The sequence below is a fragment of the Thermobia domestica genome, chromosome 7 (genome assembly GCF_964235325.1).
Source record: "Thermobia domestica chromosome 7, izTheDome1.hap1.1, whole genome shotgun sequence".
Lineage (NCBI taxonomy): Eukaryota > Metazoa > Arthropoda > Insecta > Zygentoma > Lepismatidae > Thermobia > Thermobia domestica.
Genome location: NC_137460.1, coordinates 57,072,673 through 57,094,907, shown reverse-complemented (window position 1 = coordinate 57,094,907; position 22,235 = coordinate 57,072,673). Strand labels below are relative to the sequence as shown.

At 36.9% G+C, this 22,235-nt stretch overlaps 1 protein-coding gene across 2 annotated transcripts in view; it reads left to right on the top strand.

Moving 5' to 3' along the window:
- The window catches only part of Nup214 (nuclear pore complex protein Nup214), a 100,750-nt gene that overhangs the window by 51,715 nt on the left and 26,800 nt on the right, over positions 1-22,235 (top strand). The window contains exons 13-15 of one of the 2 annotated variants that reach the window (XM_081764709.1): positions 6,863-9,769; positions 11,582-11,661; positions 21,654-21,779. In XM_081764709.1, coding sequence (XP_081620835.1) covers positions 6,863-9,769; positions 11,582-11,661; positions 21,654-21,779 — 3,113 coding nt within the window. The remainder of the gene's footprint in view (positions 1-6,862; positions 9,770-11,581; positions 11,662-21,653; positions 21,780-22,235) is intronic. The other variant, XM_081764710.1, reaches the window with a different exon arrangement.

Below are 22,235 nucleotides of genomic sequence, written 5' to 3'. Positions count from 1 at the left end.
AACCTGCCGTCATGAGGTCATTAGGGAACTACTTGAGTTAAGAGGTATGCATATGGTTTTCAAAATTAGTGGAAACACCTGTAGTTAGCAGCATGTAAGGAGTATGAGTTGGTAACAATGTGAGTTTGTATTATAAGTTAGTGTGTTACGTGCTCGTCTGTGGTAAGTCACGCGTGTGTTGAAACGTGGGCAGGAGATGATTATGTAAAATAGGAGATCCCTTTGAGTTTCAAAGAGGTCACATTGTAGGTGTTTAGGTAGTTCGCACAAGTGTACATGGAATGGTTAGTGTGCTTGGTGTGTTGAGGGACGGAAGAGAAGCCTTAGTGTCAGGGATCGCCGAACCTTGAAGAGGATTATTACGAAGAAACCGCAGAACGAATGTAGCAAAAGTGACTGTGGAAGTCAGTCAGCATCTGAAATAACCTATTGTGACCATCACAGTCCGACGCGAATTGCATAACTTGAACATGCGTAGTCAGGTTGTATGAACCGGTGATCACCGCCAACAATGGTTTAGCGCGACGAAAATGGTGTCCCCAACGTTCAAAGTGAACTGCCTATGATTGAAAACGGTAGTATGGTTCGATGAGTTCTTTTTCACCTTATTTCCAATAACAGGTCGTGTTTGTGTATGACGGCCGCCCATGAAAGTGTATGCTCCGAACTGTCTCCTCCCCACCTGGAAACATGGCGACGGCTTTATGATGCTATGCCTCACAAGTTCCTGGTATTCCATGGGTTCTGTGATTACACTTACAGAACGCATTACTTCCAGTGACTATGTGGTTCTTTTAGGTGATTAGGCGCATCGTACAATCCAGATGATGTTTTCGGCCAATGACGTAATTTTCCAAGATGATAATGCCCCAATTCACACTGCTGTATTTGTTGAGGCGCGGTCATATGAACATCGAGATGAGCTACAACACATCCCGTGGCCTCCGTAATACCAAATTTTAACATAATTGAGCACCTGAGGTTAGTTCTGCAGCTCAGACTCCGGAACAATGTCCTCCATCCTCGTTGATGGAACCGAATTCTGCACTGTATAAAAAAGATTCAATTTTTCTATAGAAACAATTCGTAACTTAAGCCTCCATTCCTTGACAAATGAGAGCTGTTCTGTAAGCTACCTGTGGTCCCGCACTTTAATAGTATTAATCAGATAAGTTGCATTTTCTTCAGTGTGTTTCAATTATTTTAATTACCATCTGTATTTATATACAACTGAACAACGTTCTTACAGAACTTGGAATACCGAGAAAGCTAATTAGATTAATTAAGATATGTTTAAGTGAATCCCAAAGTAAAGTCCGGGTAGGAAAATTTTTGTCCACGAGCTTCCACGTCGAAAATGGCCTGAAACAAGGAAATGCGTTGTCGCCATTATTATTTAACTTTGTGCTGGAATACGCCATAAGAAAAATCAAAGATAGCAACCAGGGCCTAGAGTTTGAACGGCATTCACCAGGTTATGGCATATGCTGATGATGTAAATTTAATAGGGGATGATAGGAGAACAGTAGAAATAAATGCAGAGATCTTATTAAACGCTTGCAGGGACATGGGTTTAGAAGTAAATGCAGAGAAAACTAAATACATGGAAGTGCGTCGGGACCGTAATACGGCAAATTGTGGAGGCGTTAAAATATTAAATAATGCTTTTGATAAAGTGGATACTTTCAAATATTTAGGATCAATATTAACAGACGAAAATCATATTCACGAAGAAATTAAATGTCGACTAAAAGCAGGGAATTCGTGTTACTATTCGGTTGAAAATCTCTTGTCGTCGCGAATTCTGTCGAAGAATTTGAAGCTTAAAATATATAAAACGATAATCATGCCTGTTGTTCTGTATGGTTGTGAAACATGGTCGCTTACTCTGAGGGAAGAACATAGACTGAAAGTATTTGAGAACAGGATCCTGAGAAGAATATTCGGACCCAAGAGGAACGAGAACGGGGAATGGCGAAAGCTTCATAACGAGGAACTACATAGTTTATACGGTTTACCCAACATTGTTAGGGTCGTCAAGTCTAGGAGGCTTAGGTGGGCAGGTCATGTAGCTAGAATGGAAGAAAGTAGAAACGCTTTCAAAGTCTTGACTGGTAGACCCATAGGAAAACGACCATTAGGAAGACCTAGGTGCAGATGGGAGGATAATATTAAGATGGATCTCGCAGAGATAGGAATACAAAGTAGGAACTGGATGCAGTTAGCTAAGGATAGAAGTCAGTGGAGAGCTTTTGTGAACGCGGCACTGAACCTCCGGGTTCCATAGGCCATAGAGTTAGTTAGTTAGTTTATTTATATACAACTGAAGTAGCTACCAAATAGTTTTATTGATATGAAATGCAATTACGTGATACTGTTCCGGAGCAGCTGTAAGTAAATGTACTTCAATATAAAACACATGAGATGAGTAGGTGGTAGGAGTACAAGAGAGCAAAAAAATAACAAATGTGTAAGAATTAGAAATTAGTGAATAATTAAATGATTTTTCGTGTTGTAATTTCTTTTCCACTATTTTCTGGTAAGTAGCTTATTTCCCTTTTCCTCTTCAGGATTCCTTTGATCCAACCACATGTTTCTCTCAGGTCATCATCGTCTTGGTTTTGAGTAGTTCCTGGTTTGATCATTACATATATAGCTGATTGGAGAATGTCATTTCTGTATCGGCTTGATTCGTAATTAGTAAATGTGATTAATGTATGGTTAAATAGTAAGCATACAGAGATGCGGGAGTGAAAGATAGTTCATTGAAGAGAGTCTTAGATGTTGCTTTCAACTTGGAATAGCATCTTGAGCTGTGCAGACGCTTCAAGTGAAGACTTCTACGATAAAGCTATGGAAATGCATTCACGGGAATCGTCAGAAATATTAGAGTTGTGTGATTACAAAAATATGAAAACTACAATATTATCTTAGTCAAAGTAGCATCCGGTTGGAGCGGTCCCGGGCTTGATTATCAGTGGGGACACTAAGTCAAAAAGATGTAACAGCTTTTTCAAGTTAGCCATCCTACGTAAGGTTTTCCCTGGGCTTTCCTCATTCACACCAGGCAAATGCCGGGATGGTATCTAACATACAGGTCCTAGGCCGATTCCTTCCTTCCCCATTCCTTCCTTTCTTTCGCCGTTCCCCGGATAGTGTGCTTACCAAGAGCCGTCGTCCCTCATACGTGATGAGCTTAAGGTCGTAAATGTTGGTAATGTCCAGAAATATATGTCCGGCTACACTCACACATTATTGCCATCTCCCGGTGGGGGCACTCGGTTGAAAAAGTGTAAAAAGCTTTTTCAGGCCAGCTATCCTGAATGAGGTTTTCCTGGGGTTTCTTCATTCACACCAGGCAAATGCTGGAGTGGTACCTAACTTATAGGTCTCAGACCGCTTTCTTCCTTCCTTTTCTCCAGATAGTAGTGTGCTCGCCGAGGGACGTCGTCCTTCATACGTGACGGACTAAATCGCCATAGATGCCGAAAGCCCAGAAATCTAAATCCTACCTGCTTACATTATTGCCATCGCTAAGCCAACGATTGTATTTCATTATGAAAAAAGTCTGAAATTAGCGATGCCAAGAAATCTCAACCGCACATTGCACTGCCTGGTCACCAAGGAAATTGGTCGTGGCAAATCAATTTTTCATTAGAAGTGGAAATCCGATTCAGGAAACCTTTCCAGTTACTCTATACACTCATAGAACTATTTACCTCCAGATACCGATCCTTGTTGGGCGGTGTCAATTCATATGGTACCCATGGCTCCAACATTTTCACCAATTGCACGGAGTTACCGAACGACATCGCTGTTTAGTTTATGCCTTACTCGTCTGCAATTGAAGGTACACTTGTCCGTGAGTCCGCTTCTACGGTGTTTCTGAAGAGTTCGTCAGAACATGCAATTGGTCGGTGGCCGCGGGGCTCATTTTTCAATGCTGTGTCACCGGTACGATTTCAGAAAGTAAACGGCGTATGGTACGTTGATTCACCACCACTCCTGATCTAAATAACACTGTTGATGTTTTTCGCGTCTAGAAATACAGAATGTTACAGTTTGAAATCGTAAAGTAATAAAATAATGATCAATTATGTTTTCTCTGTAGTGCACTTTCACATAACACTGTCTGATGTAACTGGACTGGGCACCCCCAGCCTGTTTCCTGAATAAGTACGGAGTTTGTGATGTCTTACCCGTGACCTTGGTCTATCTATTAGTTGCATCACATGTAATCTCGGATATTTTAATTGTCAAAATCAAATATCTAAAGTGTTTTTGGACTAATTGTTAATTGGTTGTTGTTTAGCGCCTCTTGCAGCACCGAGGCTATACGAGACATGGGCTTACAGCTTAATCCAAACCACATGAGCTCCATCGAGAATTCAGCCCAGGTTTCTCGCTGGTTCTTGTTTTGCTCACACAGGTTTTAGGTTAACATTGTACTTGGTAATATATATATATTGTAATGCTCCGCTCACATTACAGAATATTTTAAAGAATGTTGAGAGGGATATCGCTCTGTATCGAATGGTATAAAAATTTAAAATCTACCGGAAATTAAGAAAATTTTCGAATCAAAATTAGTAAACAAACTATATTAGAAAGTGAAAAGATAAATTGTTAATGCTATAGTAAAAAAAAAAAAAAAAAAAAAAAAAAAAAAAAAAAAAAAAAAAAAAGTTTTGTAATTTGATCGGTAATGTAAATACATAGAAATATGAATCTGCAAATATATAGAACCCCGGATCATACGTCGGAGAACTAATCCAATTGTATTAGTATTTATATTTATGTTTTGTGATCCTAACGCAAAGAAATTAATAATCAGATGATGTAACGTGCAATTTCATAGAAACAAAGTGTCCAATAGTTCATTTGAAATTTTGGATGACGTATATATATTTATATATATTTAAAAGTTAATTTTTAGTTTACTAGAATAGTTCTCGACGAATTATGTACTATAATGATGATAATAATATAATGAAATAGGAGAATTGGATACAAATATAAGTAAGAAAGATGATATGTGATGAATATGTATTAGTTATAATATGTAATTTGAAGGAAAATGTTACGAAGATACAGAATAACTCAATTAAACTATTCTATAGATATTCATATGTTGTTTTCATATCACCATATATTTCATATTTCATATCGGTTGACAATCAACAGATTGATTATTACTGATCGAGTTTATGTACATCTGGTAGAAAGATAGTGTTTTTACTGTGGAATTTCTCTGTCAGTACCCGAACCTTAAAACAATTAATTTGGAGAATTAATTTACGGAGGAAATTCGTAAAATTAGTTCCGTTTCGATTTTTCCTCCGTGGCAGCGCTACGATCGCAGTTCCTCTCATACGCACTAGTTACTCTGATCCAAGCAGAACAAAATGACGCTATTTTGAGATCGCTCTGTCTTTTGTGTCGTTCGCAGTGATTGTTTATAAATGGAGCGTTGATTTAAAAAAAAAAAAAAAAAAAAAAAAAAAAACCTGCCATTTGTGAAATTAGATCTGTGATTCGTTTTCTGAAAGCGAAGAACGTAAAACCAAGTGACATTCATTGACAAAACTGGGAGGTTTACGGAGAAAATGCAATGAGTGATTCAATGGTGAGAAGATGGATCTGACAATTTAAGGAAGGGCGTGATCAAATGCATGACGAAGAATGATGTGGGTGTCTATCTGTGGTTTCTGATGGATTGGTGAGTGCGGTCGAAGAAAAAATTAAGAACAACCGTAGGTTTACGATTAATGCTCTTACTCTTGAATTTCTACAAATTTCACGAACAGTATTTTACGAGATTGTTACTGAAAAACTGGGTTTTCGCAAACTTCTTTCTGAAGAACACAAAAAACAACGGATGGGCAGTGCACTTAATTTTCTGACACGTTATTATGATGATGGCGAGAACTTTTTATCGCAGATAGTCACGAGGGATGAAACTTGTGTTGCTTATGGCACCCGTGAAACGAAACGGCAAATCATGGAATGGAGGCACACTTTGCCCCCAACAAAGGTTAAACCAAAGCAATTCTTGACACCCTGAGAAGTCATGTGCACAGTGTTTTGGGACAGACAAGGCATTTTACTGATAGAATTTTTACCACGAGGTGCAACAATCAATAAAGACGTTTATTGCGAGACACTTAAGAATCTGCGCCATGCAATACTGAACAAGCGCAGAGAAATGCTCTCAAAAGATGTGTTTTTTATTCATGACAACGGCCGACCACATACTGCAAATGTGACCAAACAACTCGTTGAAAGCTTTGGCTGGGACGTTTTTGGCCATCCTCCGTTCAATCCCACCTCGCTCCTAACGACTTCCATCTCTTTATGCATCTGAAGTCTTTCCATGGAAGTAAGACAACGATGAAGAGTTAAAAGGACATGTTACCAGATGGTTTACAACATAGACGGCAACATTCTATGACGCAGGAATACATAAACTTATACCACGCTATGAAAAATACCTGGAAAATTACGGGAGCTATGTGGAAAAGTAGTGTAAGTGTTATTGATTTTTGTGCAATAGATTACTTTCTTTACCTGTACTTGATTTTGTTTTATTACGAAATGGAACTTACTTTCCGACTTTCCGAATAAACTTCGTGTGTATATATATATATATATATATATATTCGCTGTTTTCTTGGAGAAAAGGCAGATAAATAAATGTAAACGTGAAACATTGAAAAGAGCAATACTGATATAAAATGTATACTAGCTGTTCAAATATCATATTCTATTTTTTACTTGTTCCTTTCGATAACAAGAAGTTTTTCATATATATATATATAATATGTGTGTGTTATTTATATATTATTTAATTTTAATCTTGCAGAGATGCAGAATTGTCCAGACTAGCAGAAAACTTACTGAATGTATCTATAACATCCAGAGATACTGTGAATCCAGCTGTACAACAAAGGAAAATATTAGTGAAAAAAATGTCACCGAAACAACAAAGTAAGCTTCGTGAATTGTTAAGCGATCGTCCCATATCTCATATTCGTCCGGTGAAATCGAAGTTACAACTAAATCATACGCCAGGTGCTACATCCAATTTTCTGATAGCAGATAGCACACTTCCCATTTCAGATATTAAACCTGGAGGAATATCTGCCGGAAAGCCAATAGTTACAGTCGTATTGGAAGACATGTCTACTTCAAGTGCTCGCACTTTGCGTACTGCAGTGACAGCTGCAAGTACAGCGACTTCCCAGAAGAATATTTTTACTGCAGTTCTTTCATCCGACATAGGTAAATCAGGTTCAGACCAATTGCAAAAGGCTCCATCATTTACCTCACCAACAACTCAAATAGAAGTTAAAACAGTATCTACTCCCGCTTTTACGTCCACCGGATTAGCGAGTGGAACAGATAAGCCAAATGTAAAAATACCGGAGTTTCAGATCAAAGGAGTCCCAAGTTTCTCGTTGTCATCAAATAAAGATACTGCTTTATCGAGTGGAGGTGTACAGGACAAACCTAAAGGAAATGTCACTTCGCTTACTTTCGGTATTCCGCAGTCTACTCCTGAAAAATCGCCGTTGTTTACCCCTTCTAGACCAATGGCTGCGGCTTCTACAACCGGAAAGCCAATAGGTACAGTCGTAGTGGAAGATATGGGCGCTTCGAGTGCTCGTACTTTGCATACTTCAATGTCAGCTGCAAGTACAGCGTTTTCCCAGAAGAAACCTTTTACTACAGTTCTTTCGTCCGACACAGGTAAATCAGTTTCAGATCAACTGCAGAAGACTTCACCACTCGTTTCACCCACAACTCAAACAGAAGTTAAAACAGTATCTACTCCTGCTTTTACGTCCACCGGATTAATTAGTGAAACAGATAAACAAAATGTAAAATTATCAGAGTTTCAGAGCAAGGGAATCACAAGTTTCTCGTTATCACCTAATAAAGATACTGCTTTATCGAGTGGAGGTGTACAGGACAAACCTAAAGGAAATGTTACTTCGCTTTCTTTTAGCGCTTCGCAGTCCACTCTCGAAAAGTCGCCGTTGTTTACACCGTCTAGATCAATACCTACAACTGCTAAACCAACAGACTCTGTAATTTCCTCTAATAGCGCTCTTGGAGCTACATATGAAGACGTTACACCTCCTAGTACACCCCCCGTTGGTTCTGAACAAAAGACTATGATTAGTGGAAAAGATACAATGTCTTCTTTCACCTTTAAGCTTGACACTTCGTCATTTCGTGGGTCAGTTTTTAGCGGAACTGGTTCTATATTCGGTGGAACTGCTTCTAAGCCATTGTTCGCTGAAAATACCACTCCAATTTTCGGCGGTACTAGTAGTAGTGCTACCAATTCTGGTTTTGAATTAACTTCACAACAGTCATCCTCTCCACAAAGAAGTCCTCTTACGTCACTGGATAATATTGTTGCTGGGTTGGCTGTAAGTTCATCACCAAAATCTGCAGTTACAACTACTATGTCTACAACAACTTCAACTATCAGTGCGGGCGTCAGTTCAGGAACGAAAACAAGTCCTACAGCAAAGCAGTCAGAAGGAACAGGTAATACCCTTGGAACGTTCTCGTTTACTAAATCCTTAAATGCCTCTGCTGAACGTACAACTGCAGCTTCTACCCCTGGAATTCCTTCGTTTAGTTTCGGTGCTACTGCACCAAAGACGGATCAGACTACTGTAAATACAACACCTCAAAAGGTTGAATCTGCAGTTTCTAGCACAGCTCCTGTGTTTAGTTTCTCGTTAGGCTCGACCACACAGTCTACAGTCAGTTTTGGGGTTCAGGCAGCGTTTTCCAAAACAGAAGCTACTACAGCTCCTGCTCCGGTGATCTCAAACGTTTGCTCTCTTGCAACTTCGCAAGAAGGATCAGAAAATTCAACTACTACTGTCTCTTCGACGTCTGGTAACAGTAATTCTACTGCAAGCGCCATATTCGGTCAAGCAGTAGCTAAGTTTACTCAACCAAGCGCTCCGACTCCAGCGGCCCCTGTTCCTGCAAGTACTGCCACAGTTACATCTAGTACAAGTGTTGTTACTACGACTACAGCTTCTGCGTCAACTACTACCACTGACGGAGTTTCACGTAATTTATTTGGTACACTTCCTAGTAATACGTCAGCTTCAGGGTTTAATCTAAAACCTGTGTTTAGTTCCACCGTTCCTACATCTGGATCAAAGTCGTCCTCCGAGTCGACAATTAGTACTACGTTCACGTTTACAACAAACACGACCTCCCCTTCAACAACTAGTACTGCAACTACGACTTCTAGCATTTTCGGTGGCACTACCTCACCCCCAGTATTTGATTTAAACATTTCCTCCCCTACATCAACATCATCAATATTTGGTGGCCAATCTCCGACTTCGGCGAAACCACCAAGTGTCATATTTGGAGGGACACCTTCTACATCTTCAGCATCAAAAGCCTTTTCCCTGTTTGGTACTGCTGCAAAGTCTGAGGGTGGTCCAGTTTTTGGTCAAGCAACTCCTACTACCGCTACTACTACTGCTGCTACTACAGGCGAGCAAGCCTCTACCCCAACAAGTCAACCCACAACCACCACCACGACCACAAGTTCATTTTTTGGTCAGTCGATTTGCAGTCCGACTTCATTTGGTCAAGGTGCTTCATCCCCAGGATTTGGAGGAAGCTTCACTGGAGGTTCGTCGATCTTCGGTGGTAGTGGATTTGGACAGTCAGCAACTTCGGGAAATCAGCAACAATCAGGATCAATTTTTGGGCAAACTCCAAGGTAATCTTAATTTATTTTTTTTTATTGAATTAAATAAATGTTATATAGTAATCACCCTGTTTCTTCAGAAAGGGATCCAGTACATAAGAGAAAAACTGTATCGTATTATTATTATTATTATTATTATTATTATTATTATTATTATTATTATTATTGCTGCTAGTGTTTCTATGTCGGTTTAGATTTTAATAAAAACTTAGAATATATTTATTTAGTGATGTTTCTATTGTTTTCATTCTCGGGGCAGCATAACTTTGAATACCCATCTTGATTGATACTGAAATTTAGTTGGAAATGCATCGGTTTGATTGCATTTTTTAAAAATATTGATACATTAAAAATAAATTAAATAGGTAGAGCTCCCTCGTGGGTATATGATTAACGTACGTGTCTTCGCTGCAGGAGATGCAGGTACGATTTCCGGTAAGAACTCTGAGGCACGATGGCTCAGTGGATAATAACTATATCGATTTCCTACTTAAATTCAATTATAGATAATTGTTTCTTATGTAGCAGCTAATATTCATGCTATACATTCAATGTAAATAAATAAAAATGTAAGATATTACAGATTACTGGCATTGCGATTTAATCCGATTTTAAGCAGTACATATTTTCTAAATAATTGTTCAAATTGCTTTATAAGAATCCAGATTATTGAGGTACCCTAAGTTTTTGTAATGCAAAAAAATACAAGCATATATATATATATATATATAGGTGTATTTTAGGGGACTTCCGGGCTTCATCCCACCCCGAAATTTTATGTTTATTCAAATAAAATATTGTAAAGTGAATGAAATATCTTGTAGAATGTTCACATTTTCAAGAATGAAGTTTGCAAAGCCCCCCGATATATATATATATATATATATATATATATATATATATATATATATATGAATAATTTTCATTTTGGACGTGTGGTTTTAGGTATTCAACTGTGTTCACATTTCTCATTTTAGCGTTTTCGTATATGAATTATGGACATGGCGGGCTAGTAAATGTGACAGGAATTTGAAAAGTGACAGTTGGTTGGATAATGTGTTTGCAATCACTTCATAGTAGAAACTTATATTTATAAAAAAGTTCTCATATATTAAAAAAAGAAGGAAGAAAAACTTTTAACTTTCCGCACGGAGGCTAGAACCGTCGCCCTTTGTTTCAGAAGTGTCAGTAGCAGTACTAAACCCGCTTGACCACAGACGCAACTTACAAGAGATTGTGTTATAATATTGATAATAGAATCGCTCCAAGCACAGGTTCCTACTTGGAGGTTTAAATATCCATTTTCTGTCGTTTTTCAGCAATTTCTACTTAAGCTAATGGTTGATTTTACATATTGGAACTGTGCATGAGGTGTACAATCAATATTAATCTCAGAAATAAGTAGTTTGATTTTGTTTTTACATTTTCACATCGCTCGGATGACAGTACGGTTTGCAGCTAGTGTCTATATAAAGAACGGCGGGAATATGCATTTTCCTGTGTATAGATCTGCGGGAATTGTGACGGATCTAGGCTCACTTTTTCGGACTTAAGTTTCTGAACGAGTTTCCAGCTTTTTGTGAACAGATGTGTACAACAAATATAACGAATTTGAGGTATATTATGCATTGTTTACATTCAAGGACGTCAATTTTATGCCACCTGCATTCACGACAGTTGCAACCCCTTTGATATACACAATCATCCACTGCATGTTTCAAAGGTTTCGTGAAAGATTTAAAATATTGGTTCGAAAGGATATATTTAAATGTTGTGTTCTTCCAATAAAGATAAGTTTATTTATTTATTTATTTATTTTTTCAGTTCTGGCACTGGCAATGCATTTTCAGCAGGAAAAATATTTGGAGGAAGCTCTCCGACCAGTAATCCATTCCAGTCGACAGGTGAGTTTGTGTTGATAACTAAATTAAATTTTAAAAGGATCCTAGTTAGAATGTTGTTATTAGAAGCATTGCTAGTATCTGATGGATTTTTTTTTGGGGGGGGGGGTAAAAAATACATAAGATTTTTATATTTACATCATTTTTTATTTAATAATCACATCCCAGACAGAAAGTGCAGGTAGTTTACAGGCGCCTGTGAAACATGCATAAACAGGCATATTTTTACAGGCGCCTGTACATGCGCCTGAAAATGGAACACTTCTAAACGCATGAGACAGGTATCGATTTTTTTCACAATCATTGCATGTTCATTTCACGGAAACATGTAGAGAGTGGAAAGACATGTACGTAACCGGCATATTCCATGTAATTGACATATACGTTACCTCATGAGGAGCTGACGACGGCTGCTTTTCATTTGATAAAAATGTAATTGCCATGTTAAATACATGTGAAATACAGGTGTTAATGAATTAGTGGTCGTGTTAGCGGAATATACATGTAAAGTACATCGCATTAAGTACTATACATGTGTCAGGACCTTGCATATGTGCATGACAAACTGGATACTTGATGCCTGAATATTACATGTTTCCTACACCTGTAACATTAATGATTCACTCCAATCAACCTTGTTCATTGCATGCACCTATTTAACCCATTTATTGGCAATCATGATCATTACATTTTCCGTTTACCTGTACATTGCATATAGGTGGGTTCACACTTCGCATGTACACGGAGATAATACAGGCAATGTATTCAGTTGTAATCCCATGTATTATACATGTGTCAGGACCTTGCATAGCGAATGTTGAATTGGAGACTTGTGTCTGAATATTGCATGTCTCTTATGCCTATAACGTGAATGTTTAGCTCCAATCCACCTTGTTCACCACACATATCTGTTTAATCCATTTATTGGCAATAATGAGCATTGCATGTTCCCGTTCACCTGTACATTGCCTGTACACTGCACGTAGGGGAGTTACACACTTCGCTTGTACACGAAAATGATAAATGTAAAATAACATATTCTACATCATGCGTTTTCCATGCTATACGCTAATACATCGTATTTGCATGTAATGCGAATATCACACATGTATATTGCATGTATATTACATGTTGATAAACAGGCACCTTCCTTGTACTTTTCATTCTTACTGTATTGCGAATTTTATCAACAGTTCATTCAAGGTACTTTACCTAGGTACATGCACATGTTCTCATTTTAATGTACAGACTCTGTACAACGCCTGTTTCCGTGCAAAATTTCCAACAGAAGTGTAATACTTTTTCGACATGCATATCACCTGAAGACAATTAATTGCCTATGACTATTTTTATCAACTAGCTTGTGACATATCGTTTTCCGGTTCGATACTGTATAACATGTTAGTAGGTGCCCTTGTACTGTGATACGGGGTAATATGCAAGTTGTCGGGGTACCCTTATTGTCAATCTGCACATTGAATTTTTATTTGTGATTATTATTATTATTATTATTTCTAATTTTGATTACGTGTTCTTGGATTTATGTTTATTCTGTATTGTTCGTCTCCCATGATTCATTCATTGGTGAATTGGGATAATTAACGGTATACAGAAGGCAGCCCTATACTTAATCTTTACGATTTCAAACATAAATGAACTTTCCTTTATTGTTTGTATAAGTAAAAGTCTGCGTTATGCAACTAGAACAACGGAATTAACATTGGGCATAATAAGAGATTTTTTTTTTCTGTGGATATTGTACATGCTTCCGATCTTTATTCTTGTAAACAAAGTACTTTAAATTTTGTTCCATTTTATTAGATATGGGCATGTAAAAGTTGAACTATAACCGTTAAAGAACGATCTGAGTTAATACAAGCTTAGAATTACGATTATTAGTGTGAAAGAAAATATTCTTATTTGTTTATAGTTTGCTTACGTAAATATGTCTTGTTTACTGACACGCAGCGGGAATCATACGTCATTTGTTTGTCAGACGGACGTACTTGGGAAATAAAACTTCCATCTAAAGATGAGTTTTAGTATCAGAAGAATGTAAAATATATTTATATATTCTCGTTTATTTGTTAAAGAAGGGATTTTGCTAATATCAACAATATTTATACATGCTGAATATTACTACAAAATTTAAAATTGTTTATTTATAGTGTAAATGTATAACTTTGATTTCACATGCCGGAAGTGCGGAAAGCGTACTGAAAAAGAAACAAGGCAATTAGTAGCGGATGAGTAGAGTTCCCAAATTAGAAATTAAGATCGTGAGAGTTTGGACTAAAACCCAATAAAATTTGAGTATTCAGAAATAATCTCACATTTTTAGAAATATGTGGGAGCTTTAGCTAAATTAAATTTTAACCTATTTTGGAGGATGTCTGCTATGCCTTCCAAGGCTTCTGCCACCATAATGGCGAAGAGCGAGATGTGAAGAAAACTGTGGATCTTATTTACTAGGAAGCCTCTGTCTGGTCCGTAGTGCACCAGAGGTGGGATTACACATGAACGAAAGCACTAGATTTCTTTTTAATATTATCTGTGTTCAGTTAACATTTCAATTCTTTTAAACTCTGATAGGATTTGAAGTCTTCAAAAACCCAAGATGGCGACTGGATGTTATGCAAGTATGCTAACTAGTGATTATTATTAGTAACAAAATTTTGACATGGTCTGCCAGCACTAATTTGAATTTATTTGCGAGCCACAAGTTTTAAATATTTTGTTGACTAATATGAAGTAAATATGTTTAGTGTACCAATGAAAATGTCGGGCTAAATTCGTGCGGCGACACATATTTCGAACACGCCTAAAGATCTCTCCACTGATAAAATGTTAATTAGAAATTCGTGTTCCAGTAAAATTAATTTAGGTAAAATTATCGTCTTATTCTGAATTTACAAAAATGAAGGAATCATGTGAGAAAAATAAGCGTAGTTAGTAAAAATCCATTTTTTTTTCTTTCTAGTATTACGGAAGAATAGTAATAGTATTACAGAATATTACGGGTGTTAATATCTGATATGGTTAGTTGATTGCCAGTTTGAAATATCAGCATTTGAAATTATTTTCTTGCCATCAGATATTCGTTATATCACATTCATATTGAGAAAATGGATATAAGTGTTGCTTTGAAGATGGATTATATATATATATAGGGTGAGGCAAAACGATAAAACGATGTTAATCGATTTAATATTAAATGGAGCTTTACTCATGTGAAATTACAAGGCAAGGATTTAGTTACAGGGTTTCAATTTGGTACTCATCCCGCTCAATGCACTTATGGAGTCTGTCCATTGTTGATTGTATGGCTCTCTGGGCGATTTGGGCAGGGACAGCAGGGATGACCTGAGTGATGCGGTGCTTCAGTTCGTCCAAGTTGCTAGGTTTGCTGACATACATACGATCCTTGACCATGCCTCACAACCAAAAATCACATGGCGTCAGGTCGAGTGGCCATGCACACCATTTCCAAGATAATTTGTGTAGCATTCACACATGCTTGCTTGTCCGCGTTTGTGAGATGCTGCACAAACTGCAAGTGGTATGGTTTCATTCCTATATCACGGTGTAAAATTCTAACCACTGACCTTTGAGAAATGTTAATCTCTAGAGAAAGTCTGCGCGAGGACTGGTTGATCTAGCTACCATCGCTTCCTGGACGAGGATGATAATCTCTTCAGTTCAGACAAATCTCTTTCTACCACTGTTTCCCTCGCAATCGTCTTGAACGGGCCCTGTCCTTACAAACTTCTCGTAGATCCTACCAATTGTCAGGCGCGAAGGTGCATCCCGTCCTTTCCAGGCCGTGAATTTTTCTTGTACGATGCTTCGCAGGGTTGGCAAAAACCATGATTTTTATTGAAAAAACCAAAAGACCAGGTTTTTTTTTGTTTAAACCGGTTTTTTTGGTTTAAATAATTTGCTCTATGTATTTATATCACATATGGACAGAAATTAGCTTGTTTCGCCTTGGTGTTAGTATGCAACAACCGGGTTATGCTGGAAGGGGCCACATAAGCTTAAAGCGGAATCCAAACCGCTTCTCGGCTTACATCCAAGAGAAATTGTCCTCCATTTGAACTCGAAACCGGAACTAATTGGCCACAAATGCGATACGTCTGCCGACTCACTCACGAAGGACTCCTGATAAAAAATACGTTGACTGATCTTTACATATTTGTTAATATAATCGTCAAGAGTCATTAGGACAAAAAGATAAACAATTGCACAAGTGGAACCATCATACAGAATTACATATGGACAATTTCAAAGTACTACAGAGTACAGAAGACCTAATTTAGTCCAAGTTAAAGAAATATAAAGACTTACTTTGCATATCAGTAAGAAAAGTGAATAAAGATAGAATTATTTGAGTCCACTTTGGCTCTGACCCATTTATACATAAATAGTTACCAAAGATTCTTGGCTCTATAATTGCCTCTCGTGGGGTTTGTATGACCCCCATACCAAAAAAAGTACGGCAATTTAATGTATTTTATCAATAGTAAACATTATTAAAACGAAACAATATTTAGAATTTTCCTTTGGTTGCATAACAATAATCTACCTAATTAAAATGCTACAGTAACATTTAAGAGCGACCGAGCTCTAACCTATAACCTTAGCATTCAAACCTTTGATTTACGGTTATTTGTGATTTCAAGTTTATAACAAAGACAAATATTTTTAAAAGAGTGTACTTTAAATAAATTACTTAAAGAAATAGTTTTCACAAAGTTTATCCTTTTAAATTATTGTTCAAAGGCCTTTGCCTTTAGTAAGCCTTCTCCGAAATAAATGCAAATGAATTGTGCTGCCATCTTTGGAGCTCTTTTAAAATACGCATATATGTTTGCGGCCCATCCTTTCGACAATGAGATCTCAGAAACTACAGGCTCTAGAAAGATGACGTTTTCACTGATCGATTGCAAATTTCATGTAGATTGTCCAGTTCTAATTCAATATTTAAAAAACATGGGCACTATTTCTTTATTACATTTTTACGGGTACATTGGAAGTGTTGAAATTAAAAAAAAAAAAATCACATCCTAATCATTATACATTCCAACACCACACTGTTGTATATAGGGGTTGTATATGTCTCCGGCATTTGTTTCATAGCCAAATAATAATGGAAAAGGAAGGATAACCATTTCTCCAGTCTAAGATGAACCTTTTTTGGGAGTGTTTTGCCCAATGAACACCATATATAACTGACATTATATTAATTTTGTATGTAATGTATTTGCTTATTACATACTGCATGCAAGAAAAAAGAAAACACTGGTCATACATGAATTAGAAACTCCAACCGGAAGTAGGCTCAAATCTTGCAAACGGTGCGAGATATTCAGAAAACTAATCGGAAAATCTCCCCTTTATGATATCCCTTGGCTATTTTTTAATCAATACGTCTTTAACTTGTGTCTGTAAAGAGACATGTACAGATGTTGTAAGGAATGATAAGGCTATTTATGCTCATATGCGAATAATGCGCTGTTTAGAGAGCGCAGGTTCAGCTAGTAAGAAACTACAAAAAAAAAAAAAAAAAAAATCCATAAAGTTACATAAAAAAGTTGCTTTTGTAATATAATCTCTTTGAGTAAAGAATGGGGAATTTAGGTCTGAATATAGTACGAATAATATATGGGAGTGAAATGTGATAACCCACAAATGTGTGTTCATCAAGATTTTACGAATAGTTACACTTTTACGAACGTTTTTTGGTTTAAACCATGGTGTAAACCACATTGGTTTAAACCAGCCAACCCTGATGCTTCGGGTCTGAAGAACCTCCATCTAGGCATCTACTTTCCTTCGTCCCTCATTGGAATATCTGCACGCCATGGTTCAATCTGCAAAACAAAACAAAACAAAGAGAACACCCATTTAATGTTAACATCTTTTTGTCTCACCCTATATATATATATATATATATATATATATAAGATATGAAGCTCATTAGATAGTGACGATTGGTCTAGGATAATTAAGCTCAACGTTAGTTCCCAGCCTATAAAATATATTCTTCAAATACCATTTGTCATTTCCTCCAGAATGAATATTATATAAAATGTAGAAATGGTTGTCGGGTGGATTTTTTTTTTTCATTTCATCATTTACATGTTTCATGTGTTCATATGTATATATTTCATCTCCTATTTTCGTGTAGTTAGTACTAGTGATAATTAATTTAATGTGTTATGACGAGAGCAATAATGCCGTGTGAACAATATAATTTGTGATGTTAAAGAAATGCAAATAATAATAATATGGCAATTGATACAGGGTGATTCATTTGGGTCTAGAATTTGTAACTGAATTCTGGTTTTCATGCGTTTTGTGGCAAATGATCAATGAAGGATGGGAGATTTATGAAACTATGTTTGCTGGTATAAATTCAACCGGGCAATATCTGCCACGCCTCAAGAATAACAGCAAATATTCGCCAGTGTACGTATCAAACAGAATGAGGTGTGGTGTGGAGATTTGAGTTTTCTTCGTTAGAGGCAACCTCGCCAAGGTCAATAAGAAACAGAAACTGCACCGTTATATTGGGAATTGTGCTGTACAATTTTGTCCTATTCTGTGAGTATGATAAGGGCACGGTGAGAATAGTGTACTCTTTGGAGCAACACGAGTTTATCATTAAAAGTTTTTGGACAACGGAATCTGTGTTGCTATGCAAAGGGCATTTAGAAACAAATTTGCCTCACGTTCTGCACCAGACAGGAACACAATATGGTCGCTAGTGAATAAATTGGAAGAAACAGGATCGCTTCTGAGTGAGACAGAGAAGCATCAGATCCCGCAGTCGGAGGTTGTAGAACATGTCAGTTATCGACTCTTTAGATCGCCCAAGAAATCTCTCCGTCGTTTATGGGTGTTACACTAACACTTAATTTGTGTTCTGCAATTTCGTCACAAAAATCCAAAACCTCATTCCAGTTGTAAGGTATACTGGCGAATATTTGCCGTTTTTCTTGAGGCATAGACGCTATTACCGCAGATGAATTTAAACCAGTAAACATAGTCCCATAAATCTCCCATCCTTCCTTGGTCATTTGCCACAAATCATATGTAAATCGGACTTCAGTCAGAAATTCTAGACCCAAATGAAATCCATGAGTTTAAAAAAAAATCACTGTGTATTTTAATGTATTTTTGGTCTCCTTGAAGGGACATGAATGCATTACTGAGAATGCATTATTATGACAGCGAAATTTTATTCCTATGAGGATAGTTTCCATTCATGTCATAAAACTCAAACGGTTAAGGAGCATATGAGAACGATTCCAAGCATAGTTTGTCAATTAAATATGACTAGTCTGCTAAATGGATGGTTGTATCGTGAGGGGGGATAGCTAAGAGTTTTGTTTTGTTCATGAGTTTAGGTATCTTTCTAATCCTAATAATTGAAAATAACCATTTTCTTTATATTTAATTTATTGAATGAAAATCTGAGTTTTTTGGACAAGATTCAGTAATAACAAATTATATATATATATATATATATATATATATATATATATAATATTAACAAGAATTTTAGTACTGATCATCCAAAAAATGGATCAAAAGATTGCGATTTTGGCCAATAATTAGTTTTTGGATCAGGGGCCACAAAATTTTTGAACGACCCCTAAATCGAGTTTTCGTATTTTTTTACGGAATAAGCACATTATACTGAGTTAAGTGATAGTTTGGGTTTGGCTACACTATATATAGTTCTCCAGATATAAGGCCTACAAGAAAATTTTTGCCTAAAATGTATTGGATCTTTTGATCCAAATATGTAAATCTGTTTTTGTTGTCTTCTGTACATTTTATTTAACGTAGCTTATGTTGTAACCAACTGATAATTGATTCCATGTTGTAATTCAACATCCAAATTTAATTTTCCTTCGATATCTGAAATTAATAAAATAGATCCATTCAGAATTTGAACTATTATTTAAAATAAAATAAAACTTTTACCGATATTAAAATAAATAGTTTATAAACAGTTTAAGCTACGAAATCTTTAATATAAAGAGATTGCATAAGAACTTAATGACGGGGGACGTGACTTCAGCAAGGATCTGGAGTTTCTGATGAACAATTTCTGAAACACTTTTTGGTAAGTAATATTTTAAAGCCAGAAATTTTTCTTTAAGTAAATTTTAAGAAACTTTACAAATTGGTATCTCCGTCTCAGGATCTCTAGTTACAGCAATCGATCTTTGCGATTCGTTACAAATTGGCTTAACTAGACAGAATTTATATTTAATCAATAATTTAGAGCTTTACAGGCTTTCACAGTTAGTTCATACAATGCTAGATTACTTCATACTTACTTTAAATTACGGGTATACTCTCTTCTTCGTTCACTCATACAGAAGGTTGTTCGGTTTATATGGGACCGATTTTGAAAGTTACTGACCTTACGAATAACCTCGCTGTCACTATTTATGGAATCCTCAAGCATTGTGGACTATAGCCCGACATCGAAATTTCTATTGAAACGAGCTCCGGCGAAGCACTGACAGAAAAACTCGATCCCACTTTTCCTTACAAGTTTTTTAGGTAGCAGTGAGGGTGTCGATGCTCTAGACTTGTTTTCAACAGGCCAAAGCCCAGAAATCCATTGTACTGACATCAGCATTCTTCACAGGGATCTAAGCGGTTAGCGTTCGCGCCTTTGGTGTGAGAGACTCGGGTTCGATTCCCGGCGGGAGCTCATGTGGTTCGGATTCCACGTTAGTCATATAGCCTCGCTGCTAAAAGAGACGTTAAACTCAAAATCAGTTCAACTCTCCACAGGGATGTCTTTAAAAGGAAATAACCCGAGTTCCTAATTCCTGTTCTACTTCCTGACAAAAACGCAGAACAGTTTTATCGGTATGATATGAAGCCTTGTCCATACGAATCCGCACCTGGTTGCCGTCCATATCATACCATTGTGAAATGTAGATCCGAAAGATAGATGCTATAATGGATTCCTGGAAGTTGCTTGCGTTCACTTTACGTGTTTTTATCAATCTTAGATATCAGCAATTTACCCTTATAAATAAATCTTGTTACAATCATCAACCCATGCGGAAAACTTTCCCGGCAGTGCTGAATAAAAGTTGCAGCGATTCTTGGGATATGGTATATCAGCGCCTAAATGTGCTCGCCGGTAGTGAGATGGATGTACGCTTCATTCATTGTGACGACCGCCTGCTATTTGAATCCCGCCAGGTGCTTAGCCCATCGCACGCTTGGTCCATTAACTTTTCTGGCATGCCCATAGACAGATTCTCTGCACCACTGCGGGTGCCATTTTCCTTGCGGCTTTTCATGGGCAACTATTTCGCTTCGGGCTTCTGGTTTGTGTAATGAGCCATAATACTTTTCGCAGTAATCACCCCGAATGCGAACTCATTTTCGCGTCACTGTTTTACTATGCGTTTGTAACTTCCCAGTAATGATTTAATTTAGGCGCAATTTGACGACACTCACCCATCTACAACTACATGCATTCTACTGCTCACGACAGCAGATGCGTCATTCTTCAGATGGCAGGGAGGTTCCTAATTCGGTCCGATATAAACCAAATAACCTGTACTATTGTAAAACAATATCTAAAGCTCATACTTTTTAGTGCTCTTTTGTTGTCAATTGCTTTGAAACAAAAAGTTTTTTGAGTTGAAATCTAAGCAACTTTGAGAGGATTACGCCTTTAAGGAAATCTGTACTCAAATTGGTGGTATTCGTTCAGAAGATGCCAATGAATGAATATGAAAGAAGAAAGATATTAAACATTTCCTGGTGATCATGCCTGCTTCGTGCAAAAGTAATGAGAAAAGAGTCCCATCTTAATATACTTTAATTATTTTGATGTTGCTGTAAAACTATTATAATAATTGACTCTGTATGGACCCATATTTTATATCGTATCTTTCTGACAATTGACAACGTATCTGAAAGCATACTTTCTGTGTATGTTCTCACAGGTAGTGCTACTGGTAGTATATTTGGAAATACTTCAGCATCATCTCCGGGTGGAGCGTTTAGTAGTGGTTCCGGCCAAAGCATAGCTCAAAGTGGATTTGGAGGATTCCAGTCAAAACCTGCCACAGGTAGTAATGCTCTTTCACAATTTATTAAAGTAAAACAGATTGTCTAAAAGGCACTGAGCCGTTGAAGATCAAAATTGAGAATGCATTTATTGTAGTTTGAAAATAAATTATGAAATCTCATTAACACCATTTTATCTGATAATCTGCCATCTTTTGGGGGAACACCGTAATCCCTTTGCTTTAGAACCTTTTGGTCAAAAAATTGTGATTCGTGGTTTTCACACGCCTCTTTTAAAACTTAATACCAGGGTTGGCAAAAACTATGTTTTTTATTGAAAAAAACGGGTTTTTTGGTTTAAACCTTTTTTTTTTTTTTTTTAATAATTTGCTCTATATATTTATATCACATATGGACAAAATAAATTTGTTTCGCCTTGGAGTTATTATGCAACAACCGGATTATGCTGGAAGGGGTTACATAAGCTTAAAGCGGAATCCAAACCGCTTCTCGGCTTA